The 18,617-nt window shown below is 37.0% G+C and overlaps 1 protein-coding gene across 1 annotated transcript in view; it reads left to right on the top strand.

Moving 5' to 3' along the window:
* Positions 1-8,662: 8,662 nt before the first annotated feature.
* Positions 8,663-18,617, top strand: part of plcl5 (phospholipase C like 5) — a 67,888-nt gene continuing 57,933 nt past the window's right edge. The window contains exon 1 of the mRNA XM_042720472.1: positions 8,663-9,239. Within this exon, the coding sequence (XP_042576406.1) occupies positions 8,955-9,239 (285 nt within the window). The 5' untranslated portion in view covers positions 8,663-8,954. The remainder of the gene's footprint in view (positions 9,240-18,617) is intronic.

The raw sequence follows: 18,617 nt of genomic DNA, 5'->3' as shown, positions 1-18,617 counted from the left end.
TTACTAAAAAATTGTAGAATTTCTATCCGGTCCTTTGTAAATGGTTTCTGAATAAGTGACTTAGAGCAAAGTCATTGTGCTCTTCGCAAACACTCTTCCTAATAGCATGCATCTGAGAAAACTCAAGAGTTTCTTTTTCTTCATAAACTAAAAACAGACTGTTCCCTTTATGGGCTTGAGTTGTTGGACTCTACAAGCTGTGATATAGTTTTCAGCTAGAATGGAACAAATGATTCAGCAGAGGACCAAATGTGAAAGTTAAAGAACCTGTCAGTGAAAACATCATATTGACTTCAAATCTATAAAGACATTACAACCCTGGTTTTCAAAGCTGTTTTCCTGATTTTGAAGGTGAAATGTTCCCCATTTCCATATAATATATATAATAGTGGCGTGAAGTATCATAATGGCACATCAAAGTCACACTGCAAGAGTGGATGCCAAGTGTTAACATGAATCAACATGCAACAACTGCAGTCATTTTTGCAAAATCTGAGCCATTCTCTCACACTTTCAACATTGAAATCAAGTGTATGTAGAGAGAACAAACATGAACAATAAACATTTTTATAATCTGTTTTTGACATAAAACGTACAAAACTGGTCTCAGCTAGGTCTTGGTAAGAGTTGGGGCCTTGGTAGGTTAAGACTACGAGTTTTTTTCCTCATACAAATAGGTTTCAACAGGGTTTACAAACGTTTCAATAATGATAAGTTAGATTAAATGTTAGTATGAATGTAAAATATATAGAATGTAAAATCACGTTCAGGGATCCTGTTGTTCCCTATGTAATTCACAACGTACCTTACACAAAAACATTTGCGTTTCCGACGACAACTTTAAATGAAGGAAACGTGCCCCCTCTTTTGGTCGACATGGGTGACTGCCAGTCCGATGTGAAGCCGCCCCAGCAGTGAGAGAACGCATCAATTGACTTAAGTTGACAACATATACGCTCAGACCATCACTCCTCTCAGGAAAATGGTTATCCTTTCAGACTTGATTTATAAAAATAAAAAAAACTATTCACCTGAAAATTACCAGGAGCACATGTTTTATGTCTCTAATTTCAAATAGAATATTGCTTGAGGAAAGAGCTCATATGTTGCTTGGAGACAGAAACCTGTGCTTAATAGATCCATGAAAAACAGTATGCCAGGTAGCTACTGTACTATCAAAAGCTGAACCACAAGACAGATCAGGTCCGAGTCAGCTGATCCGCTCTTTGAGCAACAGGTAGACCTATTGAGAATCAAATAAATTCAATGACTCGCAGAATTCAGTCGAAGCGGAAAAGACATTGGGTTTAATCTCTGCAGGACATTCTAAAACAATCAGTGTCACTAAACCTAAACACATTTTGTGTTTATTATCTGCACTAAAAATTGCACCTTGTATAGCCTACGCTATCTTTATTATTTTAGCCTAAATAACCTGAATTAGGACGCACATTCGACTCCTAATGATTTTAAAGCGAATCATATCAAGATATCAAGCTAAATAGCTATAAATAGCCTACAGACCTATAACTCTAAAAGAAAACAACTTGCATCTGAAGAATTTAAAAAGCATAATTTAGGCTAATTTAGGCATAAATTTTGCTTAATTTATGAATCGTATTTTTAAATTAGCGTAGTTTCCATTTGGGAGGACGATTTTGTTAACCCTCAACTTCTATTAAAAAGCAAGTTATTAACAACAAAACGTGTTTTCTTAAGAAGTTTTTTGTTTTTATTATTAAGTTTATCAGTTTTTTTTTTCTTTTTTTCTTAAATTCCACTGTCTATCATGTTAATATTTTTAAGTAGGGCCAGTTAATGTTTTCTTTTCTTTCTTTTTTTTATTTTAGGGTAAGCAGCAGTAGGCCTAGCCTATCTTATCAATATTAATAGGTAGCCTAAATATTAGACGTGGATAAACTCTCAATCCCTCTTTACTCAGTGGCGAACTTTAGCTCTTTATTTGCATCCTGGCATGATCAGTTCTGTTCATTTTCTTGTCACATTGTAGCTAAATAATCAAATTAAAATCAATGTCTGAACTTTACAGTCTGCTGAGTGCTTTATTATAGGCTAAATACTTAATTTACAACACAAGCATATTTATTTTTGAGAAACTAAATAAAATATTTTATTTAGTATACACTATTATACTATACCAGTATAATGCATAGCAGGAATTACCATAACAGGGTTTCCTCGAAACATTTTATTTTTATATACTGTCCGTCTGCTTCTATAGTCACCCAGATGAATTCATTGTTTTGTTTTGTTTTCCACCAGATGTCGCTGAAACACAACTTGTGAGTGAACTGATAAGCTTGGTAAATTTCATGAGTTGTCGGTTCACTGTAGCTGTTCAACGTCTCTTCTCTACTAACAGTGCACTGATTATATATTCTTGTACCTATTCAACTTAATTCATATCTAAATGTAAAATATTGCATAGTGTTGAAGAGAGCTTCGGGTGATTGAATTGTGTTTCTTTGTGCTGCCATCTCCCTGATAAGTTATTTTCCTTTCCTCAGAGTTTTGCAATGTCAGATCAGTGAGAATTTCAGTGTCGCTTTCGATTCCTCATTATGTGATCAGACACTGACAGGAAATAATACTCTTTTCTCTCTCAAACACACAGTTAACTTTCTTTCACACTTTTGGTTTTCAGTAGTACAGTTCTTAGATTTGATCAATTAAAATACTGCAAGAAAATGGTTTTAAAATAAATGTATTGATTGTAATTTTTGACCTCTACCTTAATCTCGAAATAACTGTTCACTTTAAAATGATTATTTAAAAAAAAAAAAAAAAAACTTTTATTAATAGTATAGGCTAATTACATTGTGCATTTACACTTAAATGACTCATATGAATCTAGTTCACTATTCAAAATAAAGGTGCTTCACGATGCCATAGAAACGTTTTGTCTAAATGGTTCCATAAAGAACCTTTAACATCTGAAGAACCTTTCTGTTTCACAAAAGGTTCTTTGAGGCAAAAGAAGGTTCTTCAGATTGTAAAAAGGTAAGAAAGAGATGGTTCTTTAAACAACCTTTGACTTAATGGTTCTTTGTGGAACCAAAAATAGTTCTTCTATGGCATCGCTGTGAAGAAACTTTTAAGCACCTTTGTTGTAGCCTGTGAAATGTGTTTTTGAGTGATTTTTTTCATATGTAAATGTTTAGTGTTGTGCATGGAGGGTTCAGGGTGGAGTCTGTGCTGAGATGTTTTGCTGTGAAAGGGTGGAAGATTGAAATATGGCACACTTCCTGTCTCAGGATGTTATTGTGGTAAGAAATTAATAGGCTATATGATTTGCCTAAAGAGAGATCAAAGTGATAATTTTTTTCCACTGTTGTTTCCTATATTTCTCACTCAAATGAGTGAACTGGAGCTGAGTGGGCTGTATAGTGCTAAAAACAAAGCAACAACAACAACAAACCCTTGATTAAACATTGTGAGGTCAAAAATGTCAAATAAATTGTTCACAATAAGATCCATAGCATGCATTTTAAAAATAGATAGGATAAATTTTCAGTTTGTGCTGACTTTAATTTGCCGTCCTCGCTTGATGTGTGTTTACAAATAGTCTGATGTTACTGAAACCTGTGCTTTTAACCTAAGATATATCTAGGGTTTTGTTTTGTACTAAAAATAGTGTGCACATTTTTTTTTAACTTTTATCACCTACCATCTCTACAATTACACAGCTTTTTTATGAATGCAACCTAGGCCTTCTTGTACTTCTAATTTAACTGTATCCAAACTGACTGTGCAGAAAATTTAATTAATAAGGAAATCACTGCTAATGTGTCAGCTGTATAAGATTTCAAAGGTTTAGACTAAACATTTTCTAAATAAATTGGTAAAAACTGTACTAATTACCCTGTTCTCTTCCCATGAGTTTTGATGGATCTCTCAACATGTTCTCTACTCTTTCTAAAGTTATGCTCATAAAGTCCTTCCAGAGAAAACTGTGGCCTGCTGGAGAAAAATCTGTACTAAGAAATGTTTTCTTTTTTACGTTTGCCCAATCAGAAATGGGTGGAGGTCTGTCTATATGTCATAAACTTCCTGTTTTTCTCCCTTCATCAACCTTTCTTCAGTAATCTCACACCAAGACAACCACACCATTCAATAAATAACTTCATTCCAAGAGAACGCCGAATCTGTGTACTGCTCATGATCGTGGGGGTGGAGCACCATCTGCAAGGACGATTTGGGGTCATGACAAGGCCCTTGTCCTCATTCAGAACTAGAGAAAGAAAAAAGTGGATAAAACCAAAGAATTTTTCAGCCTTGTTAGAACAGAAGGGCTTCATTGTGAAAGGAAACATGATGTCAAACTTGGGCCAGAAAATAGTTTCTCTGAAATGGATTCCAGGCAGAGTTTTGATGGCATCAACTGATTATGGGCTTTTGTTCTTGAGGCAATTCCTCATCCATCACCCCGATGTCTTAGTCTGACAATAAATAAATGATACCCTTGCATCATCTACCAAAGCCGGAGAACTTCAGATCTCCTGAATGCTGACAGCTGATGTCACGTGCCGTACAGTTTTGTAGGAGTATGTGCCAATGGCGCTCTGGTCAGCTGTTAATGACCTTGTTCTGAGTTATATTGCTCTTGTCTGGCCTTAATGCCCTGGTTCGGCGTTTGATTGCTGTAGACTGGAAGTGATGAATCATGCTGTAATGGCTGCTCGGGCAGAGGAGCATATGATTTCTATCATGCCATCACCAGCTAATGTGATTTGGCTTTTCTGGAGGATACAAATGACAGTATAATATTTCTCCTCTTTCTGTCTGTCCTCTTTTTTTTATTTTTTTGTCTGTGAGCACACAGTTGCCTATATGTGCAGAAGTGTGTTGGGTCTGGGATTTTCATTAGAGTGCCCCTATTATGGGTAATGAAAGTCATATTTTCCCCAACAACAGGTTGACATGCATGCAAGGTCAAAAAACACTTTCATTGTCTCATAATATGAATTTACTTTTACCTTATTTGCTAAACAACTCCCAAACGATTTGCTCAATGATGAATTTTTCCAAACCCCTCCTTTGTGTGATGGTAAACTGCTGTGATTGGTCGATTGGTCTCATTTTCATTTCATCATGAGCCTGTAATCCCTGATAAAGCTGCGTTTGTGAGCGGAGTGCTGCTATGTGTACAGCCTTACCGGGGAAACCGCTATTTTTACTCCCCTAAAAGCAGCACCTATTGGCAAAAAACGAATTCGCATTTTCATTCAGACCAACGAAAAAACCAACAAGTGGGTGAGCAATATGCTAATGTTTCATGTTGACGTCAACACGAAATGACTTGGAATTCGTTTTAAAAACGACTCGTTTCAATGATTCAGAGTCGACTCTTTCTTTTGAGAGACAATAACTTTATACTCGGTGCACTTTCAGATTTAAACCTTTGCAGCATGTTTTCATTCACTTAGAGCTGTTACACACTGCATAAAAGGTAATTTTCAAAAATCCATAATAGGGGCACTTTAAATCATTTTTTAATGATATGTAGAAATGCAGAAAGGTTTGTGTGAAGGTCAGGTTCAGGGTTACGGGACAGAGAATATCCTTACCTCTGTGTAAAAACAGCAGGTGTCAAATGAAAGTCTACAGTGTTTATATATCACCATATGTACAAGAATAAATATTGAAAAAAAAAAAAAAAAAACTCAATGTCACAAAATCTCAGACGTCTGCAATCAAAAACTTTCACTATGACCTCAGTATGAACAGAAAGGGTTTATCTTCAAATTCACTCAAGACTAAAATATCAGCACTGTAAAAATGCAAGAGTAAAACTCTTTAATTGGTAAACTGTATGTTACATTACCATATATGGTAAAAATGGGAAGATTTAACATCTCATTACTTTACTGTAAGACAATGTGAAATTTACAGAAATGTGAAATTCTATAAATAATTTGGTTTCTTCTTTTGACATCAGTTAGGGTGTTTTGTGTTACATTTTCTTATTTCTTATTTTATGCTTATTGCATTATTCTTTAGTGTCATATGTGTTACACTGATGGTGTTTTGTCCTTGTGATGACCCTGTGCACCCTCTCTAGGCCACTAACTAAATTTTTTTAATAGTGTTATATATTTAAAAGTCCTTCTTAAAAAAATAGCATATTGTGAAAAAGTTCATTATTTTCCATTGGCGCTTTAATTTTCAAAAACAAGCGAATCCAAAGCAATCATATATATATATAGCATATTGTGAAAAAGTTCATTATTTTCCATAATGTAATGATAAAAATTAAACTTTCATATATTTATAGCATATTGTGAAAAAGTTCATTATTTTCCATAATGTAATGATAAAAATTAAACTTTCATATATTTTAGATTCATTGCACACCAACTGAAATATTTCAGGTCTTTTATTGTTTCTTATTTAAATACTGATGATTTTGGCATACAGCTCATGAAAACCCAAAAAACTCCTATCTCAAAAAATTAGCATATCATGAAAAGGTTCTCTAAACGAGCTATTAACCTAATCATCTGAATCAACTAATTAACTCTAAACGCCTGCAAAAGATTCCTGAGGCTTTTAAAAAAAAATAATCCCAGCCTGGTTCATTACTCAAAACCGCAATCATGGGTAAGACTGCCGACCTGACTGCTGTCCAGAAGGCCATCATTGACACCCTCAAGCGAGAGGGTAAGACACAGAAAGAAATTTCTGAACGAATAGGCTGTTCCCAGAGTGCTGTATCAAGGCACCTCAGTGGCAAGGAAAAAGTGTGGCAAAAAACACGCTGCACAACGAGAAGAGGTGACCGGACCCTGAGGAAGATTGTGGAGAAGGACCGATTCCAGACCTTGGGGGACCTGCGGAAGCAGTGGACTGAGTCTGGAGTAGAAACATCCAGAACCACCGTGCACAGGCGTGTGCTTTTGAACCAGAAACAGCGGCAGAAGCGCAAGTTTGATACTGACCTGGGCTACAGAGAAGCAGCACTGGACTGTTGCTCAGTGGTCCAAAGTACTTTTTTCGAATGAAAGCAAATTTTGCATTTCATTCGGAAATCAAGGTGCCAGAGTCTGGAGGAAGACTGGGGAGAAGGAAATGCCAAAATGCCTGAAGTCCAGTGTCAAGTACCCACAGTCAGTGATGGTCTGGGGTGCCATGTCAGCTGCTGGTGTTGGTCCACTGTGTTTTATCAAGGGCAGGGTCAATGCAGCTAGCTATCAGAAGATTTTTGGAGCACTTCATGCTTCCATCTGCTGAAAAGCTTTATGGAGATGAAGATTTCGTTTTTCAGCAGCACGACCTGGCTATTCCTAAATTGGTGCTCATGCTTAAAATCCCGGCACCTGCTCACAGTGCCAAAACCACTGGTAAATGGTTTACTGACCATGGTATTACTGTGCTCAATTGGCCTGCCAACTCTCCTGACCTGAACCCCATAGAGAATCTGTGGGATATTGTGAAGAGAAAGTTGAGAGACGCAAGACCCAACACTCTGGATGAGCTTAAGGCCGCTATCGAAGCATCCTGGGCCTCCATAACACCTCAGCAGTGCCACAGGCTGATTGCCTCCATGCCACGCCGCATTGAAGCAGTCATTTCTGCAAAAGGATTCCCGACCAAGTATTGAGTGCATAACTGAACATAATTATTTGAAGGTTGACTTTTTTTGTATTAAAAAACACTTTTCTTTTATTGGTTGGATGAAATATGCTAATTTTTTGAGATAGAAATTTGGGGGTTTCATGAGCTGTATGCCAAAATCATCAGTATTAAAACAATAAAAAATGACCTGAAATATTTCAGTTGGTGTGCAATGAATCTAAAATATATGAAAGTTTAATTTTTATCATTACATTATGGAAAATAATGAACTTTTTCACAATATGCTAATTTTTTGAGAAGGACCTGTATATATATATATATATATATAGTATATATATATATATATAAATACACACCCCTTACAGAGTTTTAGAGGAAAAAAATAGAGAGAACAAATGAACAAATGTTAATAAATAGAGTAATTATAGCTGAGACGCCATTAAATCTGAGTTTTGAAAGTGCAATACAATTGTCCTGTTTGTGCCTGAAACTATATAAACTGCCATTGACACTACAAGACCATGATAATTTTACAGTTTTATACTTATAGTTATACTACACTTTATGTAGTCCTTTGTGTTCCCATGCAATTAGGCATTTCTTTATAATCCAAAACATCTCTGGTTGCTTCTTTAAAGGGGACAATTACTGGATAATTTCATGGTGTAGCCTACTTAAGTTTACCCCAGGCAGAAGCATTGTGTTTGTTTATCACTCTTTTCCAGGCATGCTTGAAGTGGTAGAGTAGCATGTTTATGTAAATCTGCTCGTGTTTATGGCTTTGTGGTTCCGTTTAAGTGAGATGATAGTTTGCGAATGAAGTGAGATGATAGTTTGCGAATGAAGTGGCACGACCTGACTCTCCAAATGTGCCTTTAATCCAGTCACAACCCTCCTCAGTCATCTTTGATAGGTCACGCTTAAGAGAGGTGCTGGAGGGACAGTACCGAAGTGATTGAATGCGTACTGACAATCCCTCCATCACTGCTTACAGGGCGTCTGGCAATCAAGGGACAGAACGAGGCTAATTGGCCCTCATAACCCTGTATTATCTCGGTAGTTACGGACGCCCACCGGCAGAGCACGGCGCGAGCGCCATCTGTGCGCTTTATTTTCTCCTAGTGGCGAAGAGGGGAGAGAGAGAGAGGAGAGGGGAGTTTGAATCTCTCCGCCCGCACAATCTATTCACCTCCTCGGCTAGCAGAGAACGTGCGGTGCCTTCTCCGTTCATGGATTTTAAGGTTTCACTCGGACGCACGGGACTCCGATGGCTGATTGTCTCGCCGTGGGCTTTTAAAATCGCAGGCGCACTCACTTCGATGGTGAGTTTTTTGGCGTAGCTAAAGGCAGAGCGCGCGATGGCTGAGCCGCAGTCTTCTGAATCCGTGGCGGGACCCTTGTATGAGCTCGTCTCCGAGGAGACCACTCCGACCCGGGACGCGGCGGCGGCGCTGAGCATTAGCGAAACCTACCAGACATACCTGGACGTGTCGGCGGCTGTACACCCGGGGTATGGGGCCGAGGGGGTGTACTCAAACGGACGGTACAGGGAGCACAGCAGCCCGAGGATCGGCACCCGGAACCGCGACAGCTCTGCAGAGAGGTGCACCGGCACCGGGAATCCACCTTGCGGTATTATGAAGGTGAGTGAGTGTCATCACTTTGTTATTGACTGAGGACTTCCAGAGCTCTGCAGCGATGCAAATACCCTTGCAACCGTCCACTGCTCTGCAAACCCAATATGTAGCATTGCTCTACTGTTTCTGTTTCGTGTGTGTTCCCCTGTTTTGGACACGTTGGCTCAAAACCAAGATGTATTCTAGATACTTAGAATATCTCATGGACATCTTGTGCCCAATAAGATCTTGACCAACATTTTTACAGCCATAGAAATTAATTTGATTAATTATCAGATAACACATATGTAGATTTTAGTTTTTTGCAGTTATTTTGCGTAATAAGTATCCTAATTCTTAGGCTGCAGCAAATAAAACAATATACATTATGAATATTTCCAATTAGTTTAAGTGATCATTTGTGCAATTTATATATATGCAAGTTTATATTTATCTAGGAGTTATATCTAAGCCTTAAAATCACTTAAAAGGAATGGCTGTGAAAAGTTATACATTTTTTTTTTCACAATAAATTTTCTAATTTTATTTTGTATTGTTAAACACAACATTAAAATAAGTAAGCTACTTTACTTTTAAGTACTGTTGTTTCCTGTTGAGAAAAGAGTGGTTTAACAATTAGATCCTATGTTTAGGCAGCACTAAATTAAAACAATAAATAATAAGTATAAAAACAGTAAATATTGGTTCTGCCAGTTCTGCCTACACACACACACACACACACACACACACACACACACACACACACACACACACACACACACACACACACACACACACACACTCTTATTAATTAGCCACCAGTTTGCCAAAATGTGGAATTAGTGTGTTGATGCTGTGTGGGTAGGCATCTGACCAGTTTGTGGTCATAGCCATTTAGATTAGAATTGCATCATTCTGTTTGAAGGCGGGGTACAAATGTATATCAGTGCAACTTTTTGACCCACATCTCGGTCACAGTCCTGGATAATAATGTGTTTTATTATTTTACTGAAGTCTGTCACAGGTGACAGTGCAGTGCACTTACAACCTTAAGCACCTCAATGTTTGGAAGACAGCTGTCAAGTGGTGTTTTAAGTGGAAAAATTATATTGTTTTAGAATACAGAAGTTCTGAACTACACAATTGTTTTAATTTTAATGGATGTTGGTACAAAAGTAAGGCTTTGGGTCAATAAATCGATAATAAATAAAACGATTGATCAGGTGACATTTTGTACCAGAGTCAACAATAGATGAAGAAGTGGTTGAGTTCCCAAAGAACAACCCTGTTTGGCACTTTGACTAATTACTTATCCTGTCTTAAAGCAAAAAAATGTTCTTAGGTTAAAGAAAAGATAGGAGGAAAAAGGAAAAGACTAAGACAGTTTGAGGACAGCTCAAGATACAAAAGAATTACGTCACCCCTTACGTTTTAAAGCAGGGTCTTGTTTTCCTCTGTGTCGTTGTGGGTCAGTGCTGCTGTCTGAGATGAACCAGGAGCCGAATGTCAAAATTGTCATTGGGTTGATTCAATTTGCTTAGCAACTGACACAAAACAGCATGCTATTCTCCCATTCCCTTACTTTAGTGAATTCCTATGTGACTGTGTGGGTGTCTTGGCACCCATGAGAGGACCAGTATGACAGAGAAACGAGCAAAACACTCAACGTGCCGACATCTGAGCACTCTAAGTAGACTTGGTGTGTATTTGTGGTGCTTGTATAGAAGATTTAGCAGACTGAGAAGTAAACAAGCATTCAGTATTTGCTCAAGGCACCCATGAAAGAGAATCTAAGTGTCATTATATAGGGAATCAACTTTCGTATACTTGAATCTCCATTACCAAGTTGTTAGAAATCGACTAGCTGTCAGGGGCTTGGTTTGACTGTGCTGTTTTGCTCAGAAATGTCACGCAATTCTCTCTGTCAGACCTATTTCATCCCTCATTTGCAGATGATTTTCCATCTATGATTATAGGTGGCAGAGAGTGTTTACAGGTGTCATGAAATACGCTTTCGTGTAGTGTGTTATCAGTTATTGAGACCGTCTTCTTAAAGTGACCCTCCAACTCAAACTCAACCAAAACTAAAACACTTAAACTTAAAACAACAGATCCCCCAGTCAAATTGCCCAGGGCCAAAGCAATCCAGAGCGCCTTCTCCTAATCTGTGCTCTGAGTCTAGCCTTCTTGTATTTTAAAGGGATACTCCACCCCAAAATGAAATTTTTTGTCATTAATCACTTATCCCCATGTCGTTCCAAACCTGTAAAAGCTTCGTTTGTCTTCGGAACACAATTTAAGATATTTTGGATGAAAACCGGGAGGCCTGTGACTGTCCCATAGACTGCCAAGTAAATAACAGTGTCAAGGTCCAGAAAAGGTATGAAAGTTGTCGTCGGAATACTCCATCTGCCATCAGATGTGCAATCTGTGTTATATGAAGTGACGTGTATTTAGCTTTGATTTGAAAGAAAACAGCGCATCCTTGTGGCACGGATGACACAGAAGAGCATACGCAGCATACGGTGATATGGAGAGACACAGAGGAGACTGGCTGACAAAGGAATTGTTGAATAAAGTCGTTATTTTTGTTTTTCTTCGCTTACAAAAAGTGTTCCCATCGCTTCGTATAACCCAGATTGCACGTCTGATGGCAGATGGAGTATTCTGACGACTACTTTCATACCTTTTGATTTAGTGATTAATGGCAAAATTTTCATTTTGGGATGGGGTATCCCTTTAAGCCCAAGGCTTTTGCTTTGATCTTACTAGTAAAATGGGATTAGGCTACTATAACCTTTGAGGGCAGTTATCTTGACTAAAGGCCTGTTCACACCAACAACTATAGTAGCGTCCACACCAGCATGCGCTATTTTTTTGTTGTTGTGTGCTGCTGTTTTGTCACCTGCCACTTTAAATGCCTACATTCTGATTTCCTGTCAATGTATTTCTCATTCATCAGCTGAAAAAATTAATTCTGATAGTGATTCCGAAAATATCGTTTTTCTGTGTTGTTATTGTTATAGTTGTGATGAACTTCCCTAGGGGTGGGCAATATACCGGTAGACACAGTTAACCTCTAGAAATTTGTCAACCAATAGAGATTTTGGACTGTCATCTCTATCGCGGTTACATTCACATGTGACTTTGCTGTGCTACATGGTCACGGAAATTGTTATCATTTACATGTGTTTTTAAACATTTCTGTTTAATAAAAATGATTTTAAGCCACTGAAACACAATCAGCAGTGAAAGAGAATTCATTTTGTGAAGATGGTGCTCATAGAGGGCAATAGATGCATCATCCTTCAAGAATAATGATTAACGCTATAAATCTCTAAGGTGTCAGTCACAAATGTGTCATGCTTCTGTTAAATCACAGCTCAAAAAAACTTGCATTCATGACATTTCTGTTAGTAATCAGTTTACCGTCTTGCTTATACCATCGAGTTTATATTGCCACCCAGAGAATAGCGGTGGGTGATTTTTATCAATAGTATGCAGCAAAAGGGAGAAAGTGAAAGGGAGAGGGTTGCGTGTGGGTTGTTGTGCATTTGGTTGAGTGAACACAGGAGTGTTTAATCAAATCAGATGCTGTTAAACCGAGCAAATGTCATTGACAAATGGAAAAATATCTAGCTTCGGTAGCAACGTGGACGCCTCTGCATATTAGGAAACAACAGGTGAAGTCAGGCCACGGCATTCAAACAAATTTGACATTGACTGGCTTATTGCTGTATAACGGCTTTAGGCTGTAGTTTATTTTGTTGACATTTGCTAATGTACCTGTACATTCACTTCCTATAGGTAGGAAAATCACAAATGTGTCTGATGTCTTTATTGTGTCTTCTAGGCAGCAATGAGAATAAATAGAGATCTTTGCTGGCGTCTCATGTTTCCAGATTTTTGGGTTGAGAAAATGTTCACTCATAATTTCATAAATGTCTCCTCCAGAGTTTAGGAAGAGATCTAAAAAATGCAACACACTTGCCAAGATACAGAATCATGTCATATAATATCCATATGAATTCAAGCAATTCTCATCACATCCTTTCAGTATTTTATTTATTTGTTTGTTTATTTATTACACATTTATTGTGTGCTTATTTATTTTAGTATTATTTATATTTTTAATTATCTTGAATTAGCTTTATTGTAATATTTTAATTAGTTTTTTTTCTATTTGAGTTTCATTTATTTTTATCTCTGGTTTAATTTTAGTTTTTTTTTCCTTCCCCCAGTAATTTTAGTACTTAAGTTAAAAAAAATAGTTAATTTTTAGTTTTAGTTAATTTAGTTACCAAGGCAGTGTTGCTAAATCTATATTTAGTTTAAGTTTTTCATGTATTATTTATTTATGTTTTCTTTTATTTCAGCTTATTAACCACGTTTTTAATAGTTTTATTAATTATGCTTTCACTCTTTTGGGTTTTTCCATTTACACTTTTGACAGAATTCCAGTTCTGAGAATAAATGCACTGCTGGTATAAACAGTCCACTCAAATCCATGCTGCATCATTGATTTTCTTCAGTGTGGTAATGGATTTGGGCCATAGACAGCTCTCCCTTTGGTCTCATCTGGGGAGAAAGGCTCAGGTTGGTCGTCTGGAGGTTTGGAGATTAGAATGGCTGGAGGAATATGTGTATTGGAGAAACTGCCCTCGGCTGAATCTGATGTGAGTTTGCTGAGGTGGTCAGCGGGGCCACACCACGTGTGATAATGCTGCCTCATGCAGGCTTCCGCTAAGCTAAATTGTGCAGAGCACCACCTTGTCTGCTCTGCGCATAATGGAGTTTGACTTCAATGTTGTTACACTGTCTCTGTTCATGTTCATTGTAGGTAAAGAGTCCATATGAAAGTGACACTTGGAAAACACAGATAGATACTGAATAAGAGTATGCTGGGAATCTGGGTCACTGGTCTCTGGAGTTCACACATACGCTTTAGTGGAGACATCAAATGCACTCTGGCTTTCTGCGAGTGCGTGAAACTTTGTCTAGTCATGGATTTCCATGATCAAACATATTTGATGTTTGAGAGATCTCTATATTACAATCATTATCAAAATCAAAAAGCATGTTTAAAAAGCATACAGTAAATGACACAGTATTAAACTCATTGTTAACCAGAATTACATTTTGCTGTCACCAGGCCCCCAAAAGTTGCTGTTCACTTGTCAGTGTTACATAACACCTTAACCTTGAACAGCAGCAGAGTCCTGTCAGTGTGTATGTGTGCATAATTGGTTGTGGGTTTGTGTGTATGTGTGCATGAATATGTGTATATAAAAAGACAACTAAGATACAGTGTATTTCATCAAATTCTATAGAAACTGATTTTTCTCATTCTTTTCAAATTGTCATGCATGCAGAATCTGTGACATCATAGAGAGACTACATGCAATATACTTATACTTAAAACCTATAATTATTATTACCAATAAAAAATTTTTAAACTTTAACTACCATTCAAAAGAAATAAAAAATAAAACTTTTTTTTTTTAAATAAAAAATAATACTTTTTTATTTGGCATGGAAATATTAAATTGTGAGAGTAAAGATGTTTAAAACGTTACAAAAGATTTCTATTTCAAATAAATGCTGTTTCTTTTAAACTTTCTATTATTCAAAGAAAATCTTGAAAAAAAAGTTTCATGGTTTACACAAAAGTATTAAGCAGCACAACATTGATAATAATAAAATGATTCTTGCGTAACAGATCAGCCTATTAGAATGATTTCTGAAGGATCATGTGATGGAGAGTAATTGCTGCTAAAAATTCAGCTTTGCCATCACGAGAATAAATTACATTTTAAAATATGTTGTAATAGAAAACAGTTATTTTAAATTGTAATAATATTTCACAATATTCCTGTTGTCGCTGTATTTTTAATAAATAAATGCAGCATTTGTGAGCATAATCCTACATTCCCCACATTTATAGTCATGATAAGGTCGATCTACATTGTGCATCAACTGTCCTGTCACTGTTTAATATTCTGTTCTCACATGTTTCTCTTTAATGTATCATCAGCATGCCAGTTTTTTTTTTTTTTTTTTTTTTTTTGAAAGAGAGAGACAGACAAAGTGCATCTGTGAGTCTGTTGTTCATGGTGTGAAATCTGGGCATACTTTCTCTCCTTTTCCCAGAAATGACCTCATGTGTACCAGATTGTGGCTGGGACCCTTCTTTCTTTCCCTCCTTCTCCTCTCACCTCCCCCCACGAAGTGTGTTTCCCCCCACCCCCCTCTCAGGAAGTGGCTCTGTCATCCAAAAGCTGTATGTTCAATCTAGTATCCCAGAAGCCTGTGAGGCTGTGATGAAACTGGATACTCATCTAGCTGCAGCGAGAGCGTGAGATAGCCTTCCAGTGACACTGTTTTTCTCACTCATAATGCTTTTGCATCTGGTGTGTGTTAGATGTTGCTCTGGAGAGCTAGCGTCATGCCAAAATAAAGCCACCTCCCAGCTGACGAAACCAGACTTAAATCAGCCTAAAGTGGCTTTGGTGGTCTATAATTATTTTCATGTTATGGCCGATATTAAATTAAATGCTATTTTTGTCTAAATACATTAAAGGGATTGTATTTGGAGTAACAGAATATGTTGACATGCTTTAATGTTCAAAAAAACACATTATTTTTCAAATACTGTACATTATTGTTGAATAAAGTCGTTATTTTTGTTTTCTTTGCACACTAAAAGTATTCTCGTAGCTTCATAAAATTAAGAATGAACCACTGATATCACATGAACTATTTTATCAATGTCCTTACTACCTTTCTTGCCCTAGAATGTAGTAGTTTCCTTGCTGTCTATGGAGGGTCAGAATGCTCTTGGAGTTCATCAAAAATGTCTTACTTTGCGTTTCAAAGATGAAAGAAGGTCTTATGGGTTTGGAATGACGTGAGGGTGAGTAATTAATGACAGAATTTTCATTTTTTGGTGAACTATACCTTTAAGACATAGTACACAAGACATTTTTCTAGTCTCGTGTATGACAGCATGGGTAGCATGCAAAGTAATACAGTATGCAGCTGTGGTTTTGAATTTAGTTTAGGTGGTCTTTAAGTTCTTGGAGAGTAATTTAGCCCCAATTTGAAGCTGCTCAGGAGGTTCATTTAACAACATGAGCACTCAGAGCTATTTTACACCCTGTCATGCAAGCTTTCTTTCTGTTCTCGTTTGTGTTCTCATCTTTGTTTCTTAGGTAGGCAGGTAGATGAGATATCTGCTCTCTCTGGTGTAAACTCTGGTGTATACCGATCATTGTGCGCTTTTTTCATGCATGCACGACTGAAAGGTAATTCAAGAAACCCTTTTTTCCCTCTTTCCAAGCCTGTCCTCTTTTTGCCTGCCCCTCCTGGCAGCAGGTAAGGCATCTGGCTGCAGGCCCAGTTTGTGGCACTTTTTCATCAACTCTGATCCTCTATGTAAAGCTCAGTATATCACATGCTACAAATTACCACAGTGACTTCATTGAAAAGGCAGGGACTGTTTACATCTATTGTAAGTCTATTGGACTGACCACACATCTGTCATCTCCTCAACCAGCCAAATGCACTGAAGACTGGGTTTCACATAGACAGAGACAGTGGGATTTCATCACTGCTGGCTGACAAATGTATTCCAGTCATGAAGATTCAGGTCAGTCAGTATAGAGCAGCGCATTAGATTATCAAAAATAGATGAAACTGATTAGTTTAGCAAACTGTCTCATAAAAAAGACCATGGCGGTGTTGAAAGTGCAGTCTTAAGCCCGATTCGGATGGTAATTGTCTCTTATGTGGACGTCTGTAAAAATAAATTTACATATCACCTCAGTAATAAAACTCATGGATTCGGATGGTGATCTATTCACAGAGGAGGAGTGAGTTTTGTGATTCTACGAACCTGGGAACGCGCTGCTCACGTGACCAGTCACATAACGTTAATTGTCTGCTGTAGATAAAATTAATTTTATTTACAAATGTATTCTTATTATTGTGTAAAATGTATTTAAAAAAAATACTTATAATTATTATGAAAAATTTATTATTATTTCACTTTCACTTCACTTTTTTCACTTTCACTTCACTTTCACTTATTCCAAGCATATTTTATAATATATAATCCTATTTATTTGATTATTTAAATCTCCTGTTTAAAAAGACGCGCTATAATTGTATATAATTATACATGATATATTTATGTAGCCTATATATCCGTTTATAATACAAATTTTAAAACTGTATTGCATACCTGCTGCTGCCATAATAAAGACCCATTTCGAATGTTTGCATGGTTTTCTTCTCTTTCTGCTCGCAGTCACTGTACAACAGTTAACGTACCTTACGGTGTTCATGAGGGCTTAAAAAGGGTTTAAGCACTGCATTGTGAATCGATTTCTGCTTGTAAACTCAGAGATGTGGATTCGGACAGCAATAATTACCACACAACCTGGGTTTTTGTCAAAAAACAGTGGGTAATTCGGCCGGGAATTTTTACGGGGGTGGTATGAGAAACACCGAAACACCAATCCTGGATACGGACGGCAATTAAATCACCAACTACCCCCTGTAAATGGAGAAAATCACTTACGTCCCCCTGAGAAACAATTACCATCTGAATAGGGCTTAAAATGTGTATTATAAATGGATATATAGGCTACATAATTATATCGCATATAATTGTATATAACCATAGCGCGTCTTTTTAAACAGGAGATTTAAATAATAAATAGGATTAGCTATATATTATAAAATATGCTTGGAATAATAAGAATACATTTTACATAATAATAAGTATTTTTAAATGCATTTTATTTTACACAATAATAAGAATACATTTGTAAATAAAATTCATTTTATTTACAGCATACAATTATGTGACTGTCACAGATCTTACTCCTCCTCTGTGAATAGATCACCATCCGAATCCATGAGTTTTATTACTGAGGTGATATGTAAATTTATTTTTACAGACGTCCACATGAGAAACAATTACCTTCCGAATCGGGCTATAGGGTTGTTTTTTCAATCAGAGAATCTCAGTATAAAATTCGGCGAGTCATTAATCAATCTCATACATGCATACATAATTAGATCAATCCATCAAGTTTTGCAAGCAGAAAGTCAGGTGCCAGTAAATAGTGAGAGAACATGATGACAGACAGAGAGTCCCTAGAAAGGGAGCAGATTTATCCTCTTTCATTAAAACCCTGCTAATGTTCCGTCTGATTGGTTTGTTTACTTTGACTGCTCAGTGCATCTGCATTTTCTCTCATTTCATCCCCATCATTCTGTCACATGATGAAGTCTTGCCTGGATGAGGAGTGAATGAGGCATGGAGGAAGTTGGCTGGCTTTCAAAAAAAAAAAAAGGAAATGAGAAACGAGTTATCAGCACATTGCAGGTCATGTTTCG

The sequence above is a fragment of the Cyprinus carpio genome, chromosome B3 (genome assembly GCF_018340385.1).
Source record: "Cyprinus carpio isolate SPL01 chromosome B3, ASM1834038v1, whole genome shotgun sequence".
Lineage (NCBI taxonomy): Eukaryota > Metazoa > Chordata > Actinopteri > Cypriniformes > Cyprinidae > Cyprinus > Cyprinus carpio.
This window is presented reverse-complemented; position numbering and strand designations above follow the sequence as displayed.